This window comes from Mycteria americana, chromosome 9, assembly GCF_035582795.1.
Source record: "Mycteria americana isolate JAX WOST 10 ecotype Jacksonville Zoo and Gardens chromosome 9, USCA_MyAme_1.0, whole genome shotgun sequence".
Taxonomy (NCBI): Eukaryota; Metazoa; Chordata; class Aves; order Ciconiiformes; family Ciconiidae; genus Mycteria; species Mycteria americana.
The window spans coordinates 19,615,309-19,634,495 of NC_134373.1; the positions used below are offsets into that span (position 1 = coordinate 19,615,309).

At 41.6% G+C, this 19,187-nt stretch overlaps 1 protein-coding gene across 5 annotated transcripts in view; it reads left to right on the top strand.

Annotated features, from left to right (window-relative positions):
* The window catches only part of CHN1 (chimerin 1), a 105,929-nt gene that overhangs the window by 5,182 nt on the left and 81,560 nt on the right, over nt 1–19,187 (top strand). For 3 of the 5 annotated variants that reach the window (XM_075511793.1, XM_075511790.1, XM_075511795.1), the window contains one exon: nt 17,763–17,801. In XM_075511793.1, the coding sequence (XP_075367908.1) occupies nt 17,763–17,801 (39 nt within the window). Of the gene's footprint in view, nt 1–5,830; nt 5,939–17,762; nt 17,802–19,187 lie in introns of those variants that run through there. The other 2 variants (XM_075511789.1, XM_075511794.1) reach the window with 2 other exon arrangements.

The following is a 19,187-nucleotide window of genomic DNA, read 5'->3' on the forward strand; positions in this document are numbered from 1 at the left end:
GTTTTAATGCTTATGAGCTGTCCTTACATTTTATGAATACCCTTTCTGTTCATTTGTTTGCTCATCAACTTTCTTGTGTGAACAAAGGAAGACATTTCAAAACAGCCAGGAGAGATCTTCATGGACATATTTGTCATTAGTTATTCATGTTCTTACCTTGCTCAGAGCCTGCCAATGGATGAAAACTCACCCTCCTGAATATTGGTGGTTAAGAAATGACAAGTGAAGCAATTCTCTTTTAATCTTTGAAGTGCTTGCACTCTGATGAGTGGCTGCAAATGAATGGGATTAGAGACGGAGCTGTAGTCCACGTGACAGATACATTTTTTTAAGGAGATGATGAACAAGGACAGTTTTTAGAGAAATTTATAGGGAAAATATCAGAGGAAAAGAAATAAGCAATACATTGCTACAGTCAGGAAGGGTAGGGACAAAGAAACCAATTATACCTCCATTTCAGGTGCCCATACATTGCTGAAAGAGCACACAAATATTCATTTGCCCACTTACCAAAATTCCTTTCCACAGCTGCAAGCTCTGGTGTCGTAATGTACAGAAGTACTTTTCTATAAATCTATCTACTACTATGAGTATGAGACAACCCTTTGGAAATAAGTTCTTCCATACTGGAAATGCTAATTAACAGATTACTATTTTAAGTTCTATGCATCTGTGATTACTGTTCTCCATGCAAACCATACTTACTGTCTTGCGGCTGCTTCAAAAAGTAGGGTATGCTTATGTTGGTACAAACGGATATTTTCTAATGTGACAATCTTAAAGATATTGCAGAGAAATTAAATCAATTCATTGTTCCCTAAATAACTTTTGCTTGCTTAGGGAATGCTTTTAAATTTTACAGTGCTTGGTTGGCTTAGTCACAGGAACATAGAAAGTAAATGTTCCTCTAAAAAATGGCTCACAACAGGTAATGCCTGCGGATTCTCTGCAGGATAGGAAATACTCAAAAATTAATCTGCTTATTTCTTGTCTTACGTGCAGAGCCTTCGAAGAACAGGAGGTAAACAGATCACCTACTATTCAAGTTGCTCTCCTCTGAATTTTTGTATGTGGCCCTGAACTATGCTTAAAATTTGTGGCTAGCTGTGATGGTAAAAGTTTGCTGGCAGAGCCCCTTAACTAAAGAGTCAGGTTGTGCCAGAAAAGTGTTCTTTGAATCTGTTCCTTAATTGAAGTAGGTAATGGAAATTTGTTCATGGAATTGGAGCATTTATAGTAGGGCTTTTGTCGCTACAGGGAACATAAATGTGGAGTGCTATAGGAATGGTACCCACCACTGGTGCTTCTAGGTCAAAAAAAAGGCGTAAAGAACTTCATTGCTCATCTTATGCTCTTGAAGCCGTTTTCAAAGTGAATACGGACCCCACGTTGCACTGCCTATGCTAGATCTTTTTCACCAGTAAAGCAGTGAATTCAAAGTGATCTTTTTAACCTGCTTACAGTAGATGCTCTTGATATGTTTAGCCCTTGCTTAAAATACTTGGGCTTCATTCAGTACCAACAGACACAGGCTAATTTTAAAGGAGATTTAAGCAATTCAACATCTAGTCACAATAGGAACTTCAAATAGTTTAACTAGACAAAACAATTTAGGGACATTAGTACAATGTTTGGGGGTTTTTTAACAAGATTTAAAAATGAAGATGATTTATTAAAAATGGAAACCATGTTAGACATAAACTCAATCTTCTGACTCTCATTCATGGATCTGGGAGGGAAAGTGTCCAAGTGCTGAGAATCATAAGATTATTTTCTCCTGGGTGCTGTGCTAACCTTACCTAATTTATAGAACCTAATGAAGCAAATAAGGAGAGCAACCTTGAAAAGGTTTTGCTGGCAATGCAATCTCAAGAAAAAATCGAAAGGGAAACCTGCGTAGGAACTAGGAAACGAAGATGGATCTATTAACTAGTAAATTGGTATCAGTTGATCAAAATATCAGAGAAGTGACACTAACACTTAGAAACGAGGATGAAAAAATTGCAGTCATGGCTTCTCAGCTAGCGCTTAGAAGTGTGCTTCATGCAGTGACTGGTATAAAATTGTTTTCTATTAATTGTGAATATTGTATAAGAATCTTAAGAAATCAGAGGTTTGAGGATTGTTGCTGAAACTGGAAAGGTCAGGTGCAATTGTGTGCACAAGTAATGAATTCAGATGAGGTTTTAGAATTTTCTCTAGAGATATTCTCTTGCAATATCATCAGGTCAGGCACACCATTGCACAAACGCATCCCATTCCTCCTTGGCTTCAAGTGACCCTCTAGGAAGTGGAGAAGTCTGCATAGCACAGAATCTCATCCGATGGTGTTGAAGTGAAATACACTCTAGATCCGAGGATCCAGGAAGAGTTCCCAAGCTTTGCTGATGCACACTTCACATCAGCCAAGGACTGATGTTTCAGGTGTAAATCTGGGTTTTCTTCTATTTGTTTTGGACTCAGCTGATCCTTTCTGCCTTGTTGGGTTTGGGGACTTTATTTTCTTCAGAACTCTTGGAGAGAGTTAGTAACTGTTTTTTTAGATGTACTGAAGGATTTCCATGTGATAGAAAGCATGTCTCAGTGTCAAGAAAAGCCAGTGTTTACATATAATGGCAGTACCGTAGTTATGGCTTAAATACTACTTTAATCAGTAAACTCAAAGCATAAACCGACTAGAAGCCTTTTGGAAGAGTATGTTATTTTTGCCAAATACAAGCACAGTAATCGGCATCCTCCAAGGGTGCAGGCATAGGTAACTGCTCTGGGCAGTCTAACAGTCGACTGTGCATTGTTAGGCGATTCTCTTTCCTTTTTCTGAACTTGGCTTGGGGCTTAGCATCTGCATCTCAGACTATTTAGCTGCTCCACCTTGTGGACAGAGATCGTACCGTTCTGCGGAAACGTGTCTGCAGGCGAAACGAAACAAAACCGACCCCAGACCTGGCCCAAGGGCACTTTTGTAGTTATTAACACAATATGAGATGCTTCCTGCTCCCTCGTAAAATCATAAACTGGCTCGGTTGTCATTTCAGTGGGGTGGATTGTATCTGCCTTGTACATCTTCATAAATGAGGGCAGAAAATTAAAAACCCTCTAGATTTTGCTTTTTTGAGTCTGTCTTGAAACAAGGAAAAGTGTCATTTAAGGTCACTGAAATATTTGGTCTTCTAAAGCATTTAACAATACAGCTACAACTTCGTAATTGCATGGCATCTGGGCCTCAGGCACCCTCGCTGGCCAGACCCAAGAAGACGCTGGGAAGAGTTCCCGCAGTTCTCCACGCTGTTCCCGAGGCTTTAGCTGTACGGTGGAGTGGTGGGTCAATGTCCTGGTTCTAGTCAGGAGGAGGAAGGTTGATCACACCCAGCTGGGAAGCCGGAGGTGTTCGCTGTGTCTGCAACGGCCTCTGTGAATGTGAAAGAGCCGACTGACACCTGACATTTCCGGCACTCAAAATATTTGTTCATCCTCTGTCTGAATGAAGAAGGTGACATTTCTGAAGTGATTTCATAGTTACTGGAAAATGTGCTCGTAAAATCCTATGTATTCCTGTGGGAGTCTGATTTCCATGATATATTTTGATACACTCATCCCCAAATTTATTTTTGTGACTTTGTTAGCAGTTTTGTGATAAGCATCGTGGAGAGATTATCAGGGCTGGTTAGCTTTTGGTTAAAATTTTGTTCAATGCTGATAGGATGTGATAATGTGGTCTGGTTTTTCACATGACCAAATCTTAGTCCCCTGGGAGAATGCATTAGGAAAACTGCATCCTCTGGTTGTGGGCCACTGTCAAAGTTGCAACCTAGACCTTGCTGCTCACAGTGAGCAGGTAACTGTACTTTTGGTGTCGGTCGTCTCTGTGAGGATGCCCACTGTCACGTCCATCTTTGCGGGTGGCAGGATCTGGCTCTGTTGAATACATCACATGGTTGGGGATGGATGTTCCTGGTGCTGATGGGAGGTGGTGGTTCCCTCTCCACTGCACTCCTGCTCCCCATCTCCATCTCCTTCCTGCTTCCTTTGTTGCAAGAGCAGTTGCTTATAGGTAGCCTTGCCATTTAAGAAGGCCATTTATGAAATAAAAACATAGTTTCTGACCTTGATCTGAATGTCCTGGGGCAGCTTGCTTATGGGAAATTCCTACTCCAAAAGTAAAGGTAAAACACTGTTTCCTAAATACGGGAATTGTTTTGTTACCTACTGCATGGTGGTGTGCTACAGTGGCCAGCAGAGCCACAACTGTAACCATTTAAATTATATAGCAAGTACAATAGAGCATCATGTAGCAAAGTCTTTGAGTACTGCTGCAGCAATGGAGAAGGAGGTATGGAGTTATTCCTTGTGCAGACTAAATGGGGGACTGTGAAAATTAGAGTAATAGTACAGTTCTGAAAAACAAACCCAGTGCTTTAGTGCAGTACCTAACCGTTCCTTGCTTTCACGCTGGCAGGGTACAAACTGATCTCCTCGATGCTGAATTAGTATCTGATATGTATACAATCCAGAGCAGACTATAAAAGTTGCTGATAATTATTTGGTAGGGCCAGTCTCCATACTTTTTCATCTGCGCTTTATGGTTTCCATATGAATCTGGACACAATGCTGCAGTGCAATCTTGGATCATTTTTCATTAAAAAAAAAAAAAAATCCACAAAAATACCCCAAACAGGATGTAGCTCTTCCTCACCTCTGCCTTACTGGCTGAACATGCACACATGGGTATATCCTTCCAATAAAGGAAGCATGATTTTGACACAGCAATTAATTTTACTGATTTCCTTTTCAGGTTTTTCAAAGAGTATATTTATAAATGGGACATGAAAGTGTTGAAAAAATCTTAACTGGTTTAACAGAAGCAGAGAAGTATTTCAAAATAAAATAGTGATTCTTCTTCCTGGTGAGAAAACATTCAGAAACTTTGTGTTGCCTATTATCTCAATGCCAAAATTTACATGGTAAAGGAATTACGTCAGGTACTTTTTTTATTGAGAAATTACATCTGTAGTATAACAAGATAAATATTTGCAAGTATGTGAAGGAAAATTACCAACCCAAAAAACCAAGAGAAGGAGAGGAAAGCTATCACAGCGTTTCCAGTGGTGAGCTCATGTGCGTATAGCTGTGCTGTTGCTTTATTGTGGTTCTTGGGGAGCTCCTGGCTGCACTGCGTATGTGCCCACTTCCACGTGGTGTCAAAGCAAGCTGTGGTCACAGTCCCCTCCCAGCACCTTTGCCTGTCCCTCCTCAGTGGCAGAGCAGCAAGCTCATCACTAACTCGGTGGAGCATCCCCTATTCCTTAGCTTTTATTGAAACTGTGCTGTGTAAGGAGATACCTGCCACCCCGGTCCACCTCCGACTGCATCAGACCAAAGCAAGATGATTGTTTTGTCCTAACTGGCTCTTCTGCAGGTTCAGAATTTGCAGGAGGTGAAACGTAGCCCCAGTGTCACTGCCACCCCGAAGCATGGTGAGCCCCGGGGCAGGACAGAGTATGCTGCGCTCCTGGGACGGTAACTCAGGGGGATGCCTCCAGGCAAGCTCTGAGACAAGAGCGCTGCAGACTGCTCTGTCTGAGGGAGAGCTCACACTGCCTAACTCAGCTGCTAAGCTTGTTGGCATTCTTTTCCACTTAGTAGAAAGGTCTGTGAGAAGCAGGAAGAGCTTTTTATCTGCTTCTTAAATGCTTTGCTGATGGGGTAGCCCTGCTGTTAGTCATGAGTCTTAAATGTAAAAACTCTGCCTTTTTTGGAAGGCATCTTCCTTCTCTCATTGCTGTGCAAGAGCAGCCGTGGAAGACACAGGCAGGGCTTGCAACGTCTCAGAGCTGTATTAGCATTTGCCCTTATTTCTGTATGGAAATCCTGTGTATCACAGTCTCTGACAATTGCTTGCGGCATTCTGCCTCCCAGCAGTTCCCATCTAGCCATGTAGGTAGGCCAGGACCATTTTGAAACTATAAACTGGATTTTTGATCTGTCCCATCCTATAACTCTCCGTGTGTCTGTCTGTACGTGTTTTCCTGTGCTGCTAGTTGCCACTACTGGGTTCTTTTTATAACCTCAAAGTGGAGCTAAAGACACCAAAAGAGCTGTTACCGAGAGAGGCAATGCTGGCTGGGGGATTATTGGGTTGGCAAGACTTGGGAATAGAGATACTGATCTTTGATCTGTAGGATGATCTCATCTACATGGGCCTCTGCTTCTCTCGCCAGCAACTGTTCCTATTTTCTGTTTAGACGTCTCGTTCTGTAGGACAAAGTCTGCTTTTCACTTGTGGACATTCCCGTGGGATCTCAGTTCCAGTAAGGATGCATCAATATCCCAGAAATGCAGCTAATAATTGTCGAAAACCTCCTGTTTAACACGGTGCCATGATAAAGTGAGAGGTAATAAACCCAAGTTTCCATTATTTGCAGACCAATTTGTCTTTCTTCTAATTAGTGGGAAAAAAGGAGAAAACTTCAGAACAGAGACAAGAAAACCATCTGAATTAATTTCCTAGAGGGGGGAAAAAAAACCTATGGAGTTACCCAGAAAAGGTCTTGGAGGTTATCTCTGAGCATTGATCATATCGAGCTTTCTGGTCAGCTCTCCCATTCCTGCTGGGCGGTGACAAACCTTTGTGTTCAGCTCTCCTTCCAGCAGCCTGTTCCCAGCTCCCCTGCTCTGCTTTCATCCTTCCAAATACAGAGGGAACTGAGGACAAATGGGGAGCCCATGCAGAAGACCTCTCAGTGCTTGCAGAGCTGCTAAACCACCTTCGAGATGATCGTTTGGCTGTTGCTCCAGCCCCACAATGTGCTGGGTGGTGCAGGAGTGGACCCGGAGCACAGCTTCTCCACGGACTGAACCTCACATCTGCTCTCTCTCCTTTCTCTCGTTCCCACCTAGTGCAGCAGATGAACCTGCTGAGGAGGAAAAGAGTTATGAAGAAGATGGATTTAATGCTATAAACAGGGAGAGGCTGGTGGGCAAATATCATTTGCCATAGTTCTTTGACTGCAGTTATAATAGTGAGCCATGGAATTGCCAAAAAGGAATGTGAAGTGTTCAGCTTTTCTAGCTGGAGCATCCTACTTTGTGCCATTGGAGACCTCTTGGATGTTTTATATGAGAACAGGAAGAGGTAAGGAATGACACTTGCAGCTTTCAGATTGGGGAAAAGCTCACAGCAAATGGAGAATGACTTTTGGAGTAAAAAACTTAATTCCAATTCAAGAAAAGGCATCCCACCACATTGTGTCCATTTCCCTTTCCCTGACTCTGCCAGTAATGTGTTTTAGGAGTTTCCTTCATGACACTATAAAAAACGATCATGGTCCCAGACACGGGTACTTTACTTGGTAGTCTGTCCTCCTCCTTCCAACCATCAGTGTTGATGTATTGCATCTGTTCTGGAAATAAGGATGTAAATACAAGCCATATTTTTGCATGAGCAATGGCTTGTGTTATTGACGACTGTTTTAGAAAATGAAAAATCTGTTTCTAATAAGCATCTTAATAGGTTTGTTATAACTCTGATGGTCTAAGAATTTAATGGGTCAAGTTTGGGGACAGAGAGGCAACGGCATCTATTAGACCATCTGACCCAGTTAAAGAGAGAGACGTGCTTTGGAACATGTGAGTCCATCTTGAGGCCAGTTATAACAGCAGTCAGAAATCAGATCTGCTCTTAATTTTCTTCGGGTGACTCTGATTTTTGCCTGGCCTGCTAATGGGTGGTTTTGTTTTGTTTTTCCCCCAGGAGGCTAATGAATGCTCAGCAGCTATCTTGGTCTAAAATGCAAGGGAGGACAAGTTGTCAGCAGATTTTTACCAATGGATAGGGAGGCAGGGTCAGTGTTGTGCTCTTTTGTTGTGGTTCAGCTTTTGGTAAAACCACAATGCTCTATTTAAAAGTGGATTTTAGAGCAGGAAAGTGAATGTATGTTCATTATCTCAGTGCTGTGCGTGAAAAAAAAATTCAAAGCAACCAAGCGAACGGTGATAAAACATGCGTCCCCATTCAGCAAATTAGGGCATTATGCAACGGATGGAGGGGTTGTATTTCAAAAGTGCCTGAAAGCTCGTCCTTTCTTTAGGGTCTCTTCTGCTCAACCTTGACTGGACAGACTTCTTATTCATGGGAGGGGATTAATTTACAGCTAGAAGACACTTTTATACCATATCATATTGTTCTTTTTCATTATTAGGGTGACTGCTCAGAATATTTGTGTAATCAAGCTCCAATCAATATTCCCTGTTGGATCCGTTAGGGAAATCAAGACAAAAATGTATTTTTGTGAATGCCTTGAGACTGTGGCTATAACAGTTGTCACTGGCTTGAAGGCATGGTAAAACTGATGTACCCTTGTTGGTATTATTAATGTTTGGAAGAAGTAAAACAAGTGATGGGAAATGAGCTCAGTCTCTGTGCAGGCAGACTTTTAAAATAGGAGACAAAGAAGGATTTGTGGAAACAAAAAATAGGAAAGGAAATGTCGAAGGGTAAATGTTTTCTCCTACGTTATCCCTTGCCATGGTTGGAGTGAGAGCAGTGTAGGAGTAATAGCCTCGACAGGTATTTCTCCTGGCTTCCAAGCAAACTTCACTGACCATGATCACAACAGTGTCTCCAGTGAAAACCAGTCTGGATTTAAACCAGGGAAGTCTGATTACAGTGTTCAGGCTTGTGTTACCTGATGTTACTCTGAATTGCTCCAAGACTTCACTGTACTGATATAGACGATACTTGGACAAATAATCTGTCAAATCTAAAAGATGCAAGTCATCCAATAAAGGCGTATTTCTGTCAATTTTTAACTTACAAAATTAGTTTGCAAAAGACCTTTCAAATAACCCTAGGGAGGATGGGAACTGCCTAACTCATTGATCCAGCACTTCAGGGCTGTAGCCAGCCACAGTCAGTTTTGCCACAATGAGTTTAAAAAAAAAAAAATTGACAGGCTGTTTTTCTTTGAAATAGATAAATTAAAGAGGCATATTTGATTTTGACAACACTTTCAGTTGGAAGTTGTTTACTGTGTAAACCAGACATTTCAGGATACCTATGAGTCTGTAGAGCCATCGTAACTCCTATAGCGAGATAAATCAGAGGGTTACAGACAGCTGGTGGCCTGACTCTGTTGTTGTACGTACAGCTAACTCAGAGCCATGTGAGATAGCAGTTCCCATCGTGTCTGTCTTTTCTCGGGAAGTGAAGATGGTGTTCCCAGAAATGCTGAAAATTGGCTGCAGCCTGTTGTCTGGAGCCTGAGATACCCCGCCGGAAACGAAAAGCAACATTAAATTCTGTCTTTGTTAAATGCCCACAAGGTGGCACTTGTAATCTTTTTACCTCTCTGAGGTCTAAATTTTTATACTTGCAGCAAAACTAAGAAATAATTTTAGAGGTTTTGAAACTTTTCTTAAACAGTAAGCTAACTGTGCTTTCATGGGATGGGTATTTCCCACCCCTCCATTAAACTACAGTCAAGAGAAAGAGGGCAACAGCTGTGTTTTGCTTGTTATCATTGCACATGTGAAAATTCCAGCTTAAAATTAAAAATTAAATTTTTTTTTGTTATAAAGGATTTTTGAAATTTTTATTTGTCATCACTCGTGTAGTCAGATGCCACTATTTATCTGGCAAAGAGGAAGAAAAATGAGTACTTGCTTTGCTTGCTTTGGTTAAATGAAAATCTAGAAACAGATCATTTGCAGCCTGGTCTAATCACTTAGAAGATGAATTCATTTAACAGCAGCAGTGCCTGTGATAGGCAAAATATTACTCATTAAAATTTTCTCATCATTCAAAAGAGTCAGTAATAGTAGACCTGCTAATAAAAGGCATTGAACTCTAGCTGTTTTCAGTGGGTCTCTCATTCAACCCCATTAGAAGCATTCCCACAGAATTGGTTGTTGCCAGATCAGATGTTTGTAGAAACCAGGATGGTAGTGTGATCTTTTTTCTCTCTCCCCCTCAAGACTGATGCAATTATGCAGAGCATGCCCTTCTTTAAGCCCCTTCACTTTTGCTGGGAGTGCTTTCTTGTCTGCCACTTGGTCCCATCAAAGAAATGGCAGTAGCCCTTGTAGCTTTCTGGGGCATTGTTCATGCTAGCTTTCTCTTAACTATTTTTACTCCAGTAATAATTAGAAACCTAATTGTACTTGTTTGGAGTGGTATAAGCAAAACCATGTGAGGACAAAAGAACAGAGAAAAGTAAGTTTTGTCCCATTAAAAAATTCCTGGGGCACAATGTGTGTGATGTAGTGCCATCTTGCAGCCAAAGAGATGCTTTTGTTATCTGTGCCTGTTTTCACTGGTTTGTATCTTTCCCTTAGATTGTATTGTACTCTTGTTCTCCTCCCAGATGGGCATGCCTTTGGAAAACGTGAAGAAAATACATTCCGCTGTTTTCATTTTCTTGCTTAAATAACTCAAATACAGTTTAATTTCAAAAGTCCAAAGCTGCCTAGGTGCATGGGTTTTTATGGGCATTGAGGAGTGTTGCAACCTGCGCCAAAGGTCAAGGCAACTGAGTAAAACTTTGTGTAAGGAGAGCTGTTGCTGGTGACTGTGCCTTCTGCCCACAGGCTTGGGCATGTCCCTGTAGATGGATGGTTTTAGCGATGGAGTGACTTAACTTGCGTGCCAGCTTCTCCAGGGCCAGCCTGGAAATAGTTGGGTGTGGTTGAGCTGGCTACCTGTAACCTCTGCCTGCCAGTTGCTGTCCCCTGGCAGGAGGTGAACTACGTAGGCTGGCGATAGCTCCTCTTTCAACCTAGAGGCCATTTGTCTCTGTGATCGGACTGGGCTTTAGTTTAACACTTAGCAACTGCCCCGGTCCAGCTCTCCACCAGAGTGGGTTGTGTCAGCGGCACAGCAGGCTCGGAGCAGGGATCCTCTGCTGGGAGGGTTAGCAGTCCGCATGCAGCCGGGATGCGTGCCGAGCTGTCACATCTGCCTGTATGTTAAAGCGGGCGCCTGTCTGGCATCTTTTCTCCACCTGAAGAAGGTGGAGAAAATAGATGGTTTATTTGGAAGCTTTTGCACTGAAGCTCCTTACAGTAATGGTGTCTGCCTGCCTGAGGAAGAGCCTTGACATGTCTAAAAGTTTTCAAAACTTCTTTCTTTTTCTTAATTCAAAGGAAATCGTGTGCCAAGGATAACACTAAAATAGCATCAAAGACTCAATAACAGTCTAGAAGTATCAGTCATTGTTGCTGAGTGTCATACAGTATATTGTGTATTTGGGAACTGGGAGAAAGTGTGGTGCTCGCTGGGGTGTTCTCAGCCCTGCGGGGATCTTCCCATAAACAAAGGAAATCTGTGACGCCCTAGTTGTGAAACCCTGCGTGTTTTCCACATGGGCCCAGGCCATGCGTGCCAGCAGGTTCTTGTCATTAATGTCTTTGTTTCTAGGGACTAATAGAGCAACATTACTTTTGGATTAACGTTATTTATTGAGTCACTTTTAAACCCCAACATTTTTTGTAAAGTAACAGTATAATAGTTTTTATTTAAGAGAGAGGGAATATACCAAAAAGTTTCCTGAGATATCTTAAAAAGAGTGGTGTAAGCCTGTGCCGAGGTATTTTGGTCAGAAATAATGTTACCCCTGTGCTATGGAGAGGCGAAGACAGGACAAGACTGAGCCAGAGGATCATTTCCCTTTTTGTATTCATGTGGAGGAACCAAATGCTGAAGAAGTGTTTGTTCCTAAGAAAACATTTCATGCAAGGCAAGAAAGGTTGACAACGGCTTTCTCTCTTGTTTACTGAACACCGGCTGAAATGAATTTCTCTGCAGCCTTTGGCAGCGGTATGCGTGGTACCCTGCCTGCCAGGGCAGGGATGGGTTGGTTTCTGCAGGACCTCGTGTGATGGGCAGGTAGCCACCCACGGCGCTTCTTGCTCTTTGCATCAAGACTCTGCCTCTGCCTGCCACCCCGTTACAGACCATCGTTTAACTTACCGGCTGCTCATAGCGGAGGCGTAGCAGAGGGGTGGAGAGAGGCTTTGTGGAAAAAAAAATGTGGATCCCAAGGTCTTGTCTAGGAGTGACAAAGGACCTTTGGTGTGTGCCCTTCCTTCAATGAACAGGAATATTTTGGCCATTCTCTGCACTGTCCACCTTGCTGCCCCCTCTCCGGGAGCCCCTGCCATCGCCTTCCCCTCCACCTGCTGCCGGGAGCGCAGGGACTTCTGCAAAATGCTTCTAGCGCTGCTGGGTGCTGCCACAGCCAGCGATCGCTTCTCGTATTTACCCTGAAACCATAGTATTGTAGCCCATCTGTTTTACTACCGCTGCCTAGGGCGGTGGCTGTATTCATCCTTTAATTACCTTAATGCTGGTTTGAGTTTTATTTTGGTTGGAGTGCATAAAAGCCCTAACTGCTAGGGCCTGCTTGGCTGCTGCTTAAAATGTTTCGTGATGGCTTGAGCTTAGTTTCTGAAATGTTGTTGGCACTCGTACTCTGAAAAACAGAGATGAAATGACATTTTTCTGTTCAACTGTGCTGGTTTTGTGGCTTGAGAATCTCACCAGCAAATAAATTATGTCTTTATTTCTGTAAGGCGAGTGATTTTATGTGCATCCTTTGGGCACAGAGAAGGTGCTAACAAGCAAGATTTTGAGGCTGAGGAAGAATTTTCTAGAAGTTGTTTTTTGAGCACAAAAAGGAGTCTGTTGTACGGGTGAGCAAATGGCCGTGTCTGCTGGTCATGCATCTTTCTAGGAGTTAAATTTTGACACATGCTGCTGCCAAACAAAGCAAGATTAGCATCTTAAAACACATGTTAACGCTTACTGGTTAGTGCCTAGGCCGCAGCTTACAGAAGAATATTTTATACTTTCTTGCATCTTTTCATATTTATGACTTACAGCAGTCCTTGGTCATAGATTGGTTCAGAAAACATGAAATTGGATTTTCTTCTCCTAATCATGTTGATGTTTGGTCCACATGGTGAAGAACTGGCCTCTTCCACCAGGTTCACCACCTGAGGCCTCACCTGTGCTCAATAGGGATATTGCCAAATAAAATCAAAGTTTGGGGCAAGATAGCTTGTGTCAGCAAATAGCTGATTATTTCCTCCCACACAGCGTTAAACTAATCTCCAGCATGATGTTACAGATCACCATGCTGCAGGGAATGACATACAGTAAAAGAAAAATAAAACTGAATTCTCTACAGGAAACCTCACAGTAAGTCCTAAATTGCTTTATGGGGTTACCATGCGTAGTTAAGCTGCTGCTGCTCTACCCTAGAGCTGGCTGATCTTCAGTGGGGAGAGAGAAAGAACCATTTCAAGCAGAGGTAAACATTTTTATTCTTTCTATAAAAGGAATACACAGAGACAAGCAGTCTAAACAGTTTGAGGCAATAGTAACAGTTTTCATATCTGCAGTTAAAATGTACACTCTGAAAATACTAAAGTTGTCCAGATTTATATAAGGCATAAAATGGAAATGGGTAAAAAAGAAGGAAAATAACGAAGGGAAATGCTACGTTGTAATGTCACAATTAGTCACATTTGTGTTTATGGAAAAATCTGAGATGCTGTCATAGCATTTGTGTCTGTATATGAACTTCTCCTCAATGGCTGTATGATTTTCTATTGGCAGAAACCCTTTTCTGTGCAAGCATATATTTCTGATGATCACTTTGTGCTTTTCACTTCTTATTTGCAGATGGTTCATGCCCAAGATGCATAGTTTCCCTTTTCTTTCATTAATTTCTGTGCTTAAAGGAGGGCACGCTGAGCCCAGAAAGCAACGCTCCTGCCCCACTGTGACATTCCTGCCTGTAAAGGGACTGTCACCAGAACTTGCCTGTTGTGCTGTTCCGGGCCTTTCTGCCTCTGTTTTCTCTGTATTTAGGCAAATTTCAAGGAAGCCTTGAGTAGAGATGAGATGGCTTGAGAATGAGATGCTGAGCAGATAGAGGGGGCTGGGTAGGTGAGTCCTAGCAGGACAGCAGTGGAGAGCAAACCAAAGTGTTGCTCAAGGATGAGGGCAGAGGTCTTGTGTGCGGATGAAGATTGCTAAGGCTGGGGGAAGGCAAAGTCCTGGAAAAGAGAGGAGAGTGTGTTTGGGAAGAAAGAAGATGATGGCAAGAAAGTGCTGAGAATTGTTTAAGAAATAGTTAGGGATCACTCCTGTCCTTGCCCACTGGAGAGAGAGAGACCTGGGCTGACAAACCCTCGCCCTTGGAGAGGCAAAGGGACACATAACCTGTCATTTAGGGTACGTAAGAAATGTAGGTCCATGCCTGAATTAGAGGCGCCAGCTGTTACAGGTCTGCAATGAGATGCTTGCTTCAAAGATGAGTTTGATTTTGCTGTGGGTTCAAGAGCAAAAACTGAGTCTACAGGGTAAAGGACTGTAAATGTATTCTCATGTGTCCTGCAGCATTGTTTCCCCCCCACCCCTTAACCTTGCCTATAGCTTTGGATCTCAGTGGGATTTCAAGTGATGAATCAGTTTAAGATATTCTTACTCTTTTCTTTACACATACATACATATTTATACTATGACAGGTTTATTTAGGAGCTTGAACGTACAGATTTTGGGCAGACAGCTGTTTCTTTTCTGATCTATTCCAGGCTGGAAAATTATTAGATATCAGTATGGATTCAGGGTAGAGAATTTGAAGAAGTCCCATTATATTATGTAAAAATAAAATCTTATACATATACCCTTCAAATCAGAGCAAAATTCTGAAGAATTAAAAAACCTGTCATTGCTTGGGATAATGGGAAATGATCAAACATTTTCACTTTTAAAGGTTAGGAAGATTATTCAGCACCAGCATCTGTCAGCTTGAAACTGGTCTCAGTTTGAAATTGCAATTTATGTACATGGACAGTGTGCCTGATCTAAAATGTCCTTGCTGATGAGAGTGTCCTCATGCTGGCAGAAGTCTCAGCAATGCTGGTAGGATCACATCTGGACAGAGCTGGTAGCATCAGTTTATGCATTTATGTTTTCTGTAGTGCTCTAGAGCTCTGGAGAAAAGCAGCTTTAAGTTGAATTGCATCTCACTTAAGGCAGAAAATACAGTTAAGATAAAACATGATGCACAGCTTGTAGAAAACAATTTTATTTTATCATGGAAACATTTAGCAGAGCTGAGATACAGTGCTGATGGGAGCTGTAGAAAATCTGAGAACTGACAGCGTAGAGTTTATTGCGTTAATTAGAAAGTGGCGCAGCGTTAGTGAGAAAATGTATTTTGGGTTCAACATTTTCTGTGCGTTTTTTATCATGCCTTAAAGTGCTTTTCGGGTACTCCGGATGCCTAATTGGAGATGCCATACATGGAAGCCTGCACTATCTTAAAATCAAGCCCTTTTCCTAATAACACATTTCAAAATACTCATGATGTGTTAAATGGGACTACATTGATGAATCTTTAAAAAACGGGTAACTAACAGACAGGTCTCATATTTATGCTTATTCTGTTTTATTTTTGTGTAGTGGGGTGGTTTTAGTAACGGAGACATTCTTGCACAGAAACAAACACTACAGACCCTCTGCTTCACCATTGTTACTGCTCTGTACTTGCTGCTACAGTATTTTATATCAGATACCTTTTTTTTTTTAAATTTTTTCTAAGTCACAATAGAAATGACCTTTTGTTTTTTCATTACCTCATGCAGGATGGCCGGAGGGTATTCTCACACTGTAAAGGCAGTAAAGCTCACCAACAGATTTTTCTAACAAAATCCTTGTGCACAGCTGCATAACATAAATCATTCCTTCCAATTTCTGAATGTTAAATGTTTGTTGTATGAAAGTTACTGCTGTTCTTGCCTGACTTTAACAAGGTTTGGGGTTTTTTGTTTGGCACAAATATTGTTGCTTTTCAGTTTTATAATCATGCTGCCCTTAGTTGTAACAATTATGCGGCTTGAGTGCGAGCAAGTATAAGTTAGACTGCCAAGATATTTGTATTTTCATAACAGTCAGCTCATATTTTACAAATACAGTGTGTGCTTTCCTTTACTTAAATTATTTATTTTGTAAATCCAACTGATGCGTATATTGCCAGAAAAAGACTATAGGAAAAGAAAATTCAGCTAGTGGGGTAAGAATCGTCTTCTGGGACTAACCCATTATTTTTACTTACAAGTTTTGCCCTTTTTCCATGTGACATTGCAGTGCTAAGGGATCACATTACAATGCTTCTGGAATGAATCGACTTGCACTGCCTTAATTAAAGGTATCAAAGTAGGAATGAATAACCAAGGCTGCATCTGTTGCTGCTGGTTTTCTTTCACTGCCGTAGAATAGCGCGGGCCACCGAAGGTCCCTGTGCAGTTGCGAGGTGCTCTGCCTGATCCCCAGCATGCGGTAGCGCATCTGCAGGGCCGTCCAAAGATCAAAAGCCATCATATTCTGGGGGATGGCACTTTGACTAAGTGCTGCCTTACTAATAAAGTCCTAATGAATTGTATTTATAAAACCCACTGCCACCGAGGTAGTCCATAAGGACTGCACCCTCTTCATGCGTAGCACTAAAATACAGGGTAAAAAATTGAGCAAAATGGTAGCTCAGGCAGGGCAGAGAGAGTGCTGAGTGGGTCCGGGGAGGGTCTGGGCAAGTCTGTGGCAATTAAACTGGAAAATATCTCATTCCACTAAGCTCTAATTTAGAGATATTTTGACATGACTGTAGGTGGGAGAGGTGGACTAAAGCAAATATCTGAAGAAGGCAGATTGCTTATCCTAAGGGGAGGCAAAACAAAATCCTTTCCCAGCTTCAGGCTCTGTTTTGGAGGCCTTAAGGACTCTCAAGCGGAGATGCCACTCAGGCCAAAATTCAAGCAACAGGTTCCCAGATTGCTTGATAAAAAATAGAAATTAGGGGTTTGTTGGATGCAGCAGGTAGTTCCAGTGAGCCAACAATTGCAAACAGAGCTCAGAAATGAATGCTGCAGCGAGAAGAGGCTTCAAACAGCAAGGCTGGCTGTGTGGTTGTCTCAGCTTGTGACCCTGTGCTGTAATGAGTACTGAGTAACTCCCACCAGCTCCCAGGCAGGTAAGCACAGCATCTTGCAGAAAGCCCCGGGTCCTTGTAGCATCAGAACTGAAGCTGGTCAGAGTGGTAAAACAGTGGATCAGAGATGAAGTTTGCAACAGAACCCTGAGCTCAAAATGTCAGATCAGTTGTCAGCAAGTCATGAGGGAGACAGGACTTAGAATACACTGGGATTTTTTTTTCTTTTTTTTTGAGAATTAAAATTTGGGATTAGAAATATACTAGTACTTTTAACACATACTGACTGCTTCCAAGTAGAGCTTGTACTCAGTATGAAAAAACCCCCTCCTTTTTTGCAAAATATTTCATAGTATTTACATACTCTGATTTTATTTGAGGAGTTGTTAATTGCTCTCCAGAAGAGGAAAAAGCTAACAGCAGGAATAAGTTAGATAAAAACTGATTTATCGGAGTATAAATTGAGATTAAGAAATCTTTCTGGTGTAATTTAAAAGGGAACTTAAAAAGGGAACTTATGGATATATACATAGTAAAATAATATGCATATCCCTCCCCCCCAGTATTTTGGCTTCTGATCTACCTTTTCATATTTTCATTTTAAGTAAAGAGGGGGAACTTTTAACAGGTTGTTCTATACTCCGATAGTAAAAAATAATTTCAGAACCTAGGTGCAATATTTATTTTAATAAATCTGCAAGTGCTTTGCAGGGTTGTTTCTGTGTTAAAATGTTTCCAACACAGCATTAAGATTTGTCATTTTTCTTTCAGATACTGATGAATACAGACCACCTGTCTGGAAATCTTACTGTAAGTATCTCAACGTATTTTTTTTTTTTTTTCCCCCAAGTCAGAGCTGAAAAAGTTTCAGTTGGGTGCTTTAAAAGACTCATTTTTCTTTTCATCAGAATGTGAGCTTAAGAAACATCAAGGGGTTCGTTACTATTTAGAGATAGGTGCAGTTGTTTATCCTCAAGGAAAGGTGAATGCGGATTATTTGGAGGAGTATTCTCTGCACCTTACTAACATAAGTGGTCCCACTCCTGTGTGGGTCTGGCTTATATTGTTTTGGCTGCCTAGACTGGAGCTTCCATAAACTCCATTCATGCCTTAAAGTTGGTATCACTTGCAAACTTTTAGTACTCCTGTGCTCTAGTACCTTGCATCACTGGAGTTGAGACTTGAGATGATTAGAAAAACTCAAAATAGTTTTGCCCCAGAATTTGCTGATGTAGTAAAATGAGAGCATTTGTTTGGCCTGGTGTGACAAATCACAAGCAGGGTTTTTGAAGCCCTGACCAGAAGACGAATCTGCCTGCCTGGGCTCTGCAGCTCTTCAGTGTGTGTGCCCTAGCTCAGAGGAAGCTGGCCTTGCAGGCTGCCTTAGTCAGGTGTGCAGGGCAGTAGTCCAGGCACGTTGCCCAGAGATCAGAGCACCACTCCCTTGGGAATTTCACAACTTGCTGGCTTTCATTCCTAATTAAAAAAAATGAAACAAAACCAAAACAAAAAACAAACACACACCCCCCAAAACAAAACAACAACTCCCCCAAAAAACCCACAACAAACAAACAAACAAACTTAAATTTTTAAATACAAAAAATATCCATGTAAAGGAATAACCTGTTGTTTTGAAGCATTGATGGAGGTTCAGGGAGATTGAAGAGAACACAAGACAAATGGCACTATAGCAAAGCCTCATAGCTTCCCACAGTGTCTCACCCCTAAATTCTAGTTCTTTGTAAATAGAAAAGCTAAGGTGCGAGACATTTTGAGACTTGAGGATCCACAGCAAGAAAGAAGAGTCTTCTGTTAAAAGCAGATTTTGAAAGCAGAATGTTTGTGTGTTTAACACACTTAACAGTTTAGGGATGTCAAACCTACATTTGCATTTTCTTTTGTATATATTCCCAAGGCTTGGTGTCTTCAGGCTGGCTAAAGGGATTTGCTCAAGCAACAATTCACATTATGAAAATGTTGCTCTCTAAAGGTTGGGGAGATTTAGCACCTGAGAAAATGTAGTTATTTCAAAAAGTTTTCCATCCTGCAGTGGGAGATTCTTTACAATCGGAGATTTTAGGTTGGTCTTAAAGGCTTGGTGAAAACCAGGGTTAGAAAAGAGAGTAAGTGTAAGAGAGCAGATTAAAGTATTTTTGTCAGCTAAAGTATATATAGTAGAATTAAATGAGCACTAGA